The following is a 2,966-nucleotide window of genomic DNA, read 5'->3' on the forward strand; positions in this document are numbered from 1 at the left end:
AGAAAGTTTTATGTACATTCATCCTCTGGTCTGAGATTTTTGCTATCAAAAAGACAAACACACACAGAAGCATTTACATGATTGTCCCCCATACTCGGTGACAGGAAAATATTTGACTTTACATCATAAAATATTTATTTTGTTCAGCTTTGATTCTTTTTAGTTCCGGGTTTTTTCAACAGATGAAATTAAAGTGAAGTAAACTAAAATAAAGCTCATCTCTTGTTTTGTTCGCAGCATTCGTCCAAGTGAACCAAATGTGGCAGCTCCAATTTGTTTTCCCCTGGACTCTTTGCAAATGAAACTCAAAGATTTGGAAGAAGAAAACAAATCCCTGCGATCTGTGGTACACACACACGCACACAGACATTCAAGCTGTTGAAAATGTGTGTTTCGCTTTAGTTGATGTTTGTGACAGAGGTAGAAATAACTCGAAATGAATCAAAATAACTATTAATCCTTTTTAAGATCTAATTTTGTCAGATGATCGTGTGGAATCTCCTGTTTTAATCTGTTTTTTTGAGCCACTTAGCAGAATGAAAGTCTTTACGATGATTAAAAATGCATGCATGAGGCTAATCATGTTGATACCGTATTTTATTGATATAGTGAAGTGGATAAAAGAAAAATTGTGCAACTTGTAATAGAAGCACTGAATTTGGTACTATGATTTTCTTTGAGGTATTTGTCTAATCTGCCCGACTGACTGAAAATCCAAGATGGCGACCTTTTTCAAGATTTTTTTATTTCTGCACAGTGTTATGGTCCTTATAAGTCCAGGAGTAAATGGCAAGACGCACAACATATGAAGCCCAAACGACTGTATAGTTTTAGACAAAACTTTAATGATCAACCAATCATCTGAACATAAATGTAGACTGGGAGCTCCGGCTAAAACAAACAAAAAGGAAGGGAGAAGTCCCAAACCAGAGTTGATCGTCAGATTCAGGACACTCCCCTGCCCTATGATCCAGGGACTAACTCTGCAACCAAAAACCATTAACTTAAACTAAACCAGTAACCCCCAGTCCCAACAACTAACCAGCTCAACAACAAAACAGTAACAGGTGCAACAACCACAGGTACCTCTGACAGGAGCGGGGCTGGAGAGCAGAACCAACAACCATCAGAACAACGTCTCCTCTGGCCTCCCTCGCTCGTCCAGCAGGCAGAGCTTGGTTCTTTTAAACCGCTTCCAGCCAATCAGCTGTTCAGAGAGAGCAAATGGATTCATTAGATACACTATGACATATGACACAGTGGCATGTCACACACAGTAATCCTATGGTAACGCAATTACTTTATCAATTTAAATTATCTTTTTTTTGTCTTTTTTTTTCTTCTATCTGTAACCTTGTATTATTATGCAAGTAACACATGTTAGTAAATTACTATTAATATAATTAAAATGTTAAATTAACCATCTAGGATGGTTAGATTGATTAGAATTGTTCAGAAGACTCTTGGAAACGACCATGCCAAATTTCGTGCTTTTATCAGATTTTGCATAAATCTTGTGCAAAACTGGTTTTAGCTGCTCCACTAATAACGTGATTATATTTTTTGCAGGCGAGTCATTTGGAGACCGAAACGATCTCGTATGAGGAAAAAGAACAACAGCTTGTCAATGACTGCGTCAAAGAACTGCGTGAGTGTTTAAATCTTTGGACTCTTACAGTTTGTTCATTTTCTTTTTAATGTTAGCCTCTCCTTTAATCTTTAAAATCTCCTTTACCTGTACATTAACACCTGTGGGTGTCTCCAGGTGATGCCAACCTGCAGATCTCCTCTCTGGCAGAAGAGCTGGCCAGAAAGACTGAAGATTCTTCCAGACAGCAGGAAGAAATCACACACCTCTTATCGCAGATAGTAGACCTGCAGAAGAAGGCCAAGCTCGTATGGAAGCTCTGATATCTCTCAGAAACTTATCAAACAATGAGTGCTTTAAAATAAAGTTGACAGTTTTTTTTTCGTTTGTTTGTTTGTTGCTGTTTAGTATGCTGTGGAGAACGAAGAGCTGACGCAGCATTTGGGTGCAGCCAAGGATGCTCAGAGACAGCTCACTGCTGAGGTAAAGCAAACCTACAAACCATTACTTCGTTTCTAAATTGATATTTTGTCATAAAATATCTTTAGAAGAGCTTTCCGTGTTTAAGAAGAAAATTCAATACAATTCAGTTTATTTTTATAGCGCCAGGTCACAACAGAAGTCATCTCAGTTGCTTTTATTTTTGGGAAGCTTGTGTTTCGGCTCTGGTGGACATTAGTTTTAAGGCATGGTAAATGGACTGCGTTTATATAGCGCCTTTCTGTCTTATCCAGATACTCAAAGCGCTTTACACTACAATCTGTGTCCTCATTTACCCATTCATACAGCACTCTCGTAAATGAGTCCTCGAGGCTCAATGGGATTTACCTGTCTAAATAAAGGTTGAATGAACTCTACTAGATCTATACAAAGCTGATTGAACAAATCATTCTAAAGAGACTAATCCGTGCTTTATCACATTCATACACCGATGGGACACACATCGGAGACAATGAGGGGTTCAGTGTCTTGCCCAGGGACACTTGGGCATGTGACTGCTGGTGGATTCAAACCCCCAACTCTTGCATTGGAGGACGACTGCTCTAACCACTCAGCCACAGCTGCCCGCATATTGTGTCACTTCCTGTTTTCTCTGCTGGTAGCTGGAGTCATTTGTTTGTTCATCTTTGGTTTTACTGAATTTATCTGTCTCTTACATAGTTCTACATTCTAACAAGTCAGGATTCAGTCAGGATTATTGATTAATGCTAAACCAATACCATTTATTAATTTTAATTCTTTTGAGTCGTTGTCCCTCAGTTTTTCTCATCCATCAATGTTGTATGGTCTGGAGATGGTGGCACTAACAAAAAGACAGGAGAAAGAACTGGAAGTGGCAGAAATGAAGATGTTGAGGTTCTCCTTAGGAGTGACAAGG

At 38.8% G+C, this 2,966-nt stretch overlaps 1 protein-coding gene across 1 annotated transcript in view; it reads left to right on the top strand.

Annotated features, from left to right (window-relative positions):
• Positions 1 to 2,966, top strand: part of LOC119409517 (trafficking kinesin-binding protein 1) — a gene marked incomplete in the record, with an annotated part of 38,809 nt that overhangs the window by 20,306 nt on the left and 15,537 nt on the right. Inside the window, 4 exon segments of the mRNA XM_037676409.1 lie at positions 238 to 346; positions 1,570 to 1,648; positions 1,766 to 1,896; positions 1,997 to 2,071. Of these exon segments, the coding sequence (XP_037532337.1) occupies positions 238 to 346; positions 1,570 to 1,648; positions 1,766 to 1,896; positions 1,997 to 2,071 (394 nt within the window).

This window comes from Nematolebias whitei, chromosome 5 (genome assembly GCF_014905685.2).
Source record: "Nematolebias whitei isolate Nwh7 chromosome 5, NemWhi1, whole genome shotgun sequence".
In the NCBI taxonomy this organism is placed as follows: Eukaryota; Metazoa; Chordata; class Actinopteri; order Cyprinodontiformes; family Rivulidae; genus Nematolebias; species Nematolebias whitei.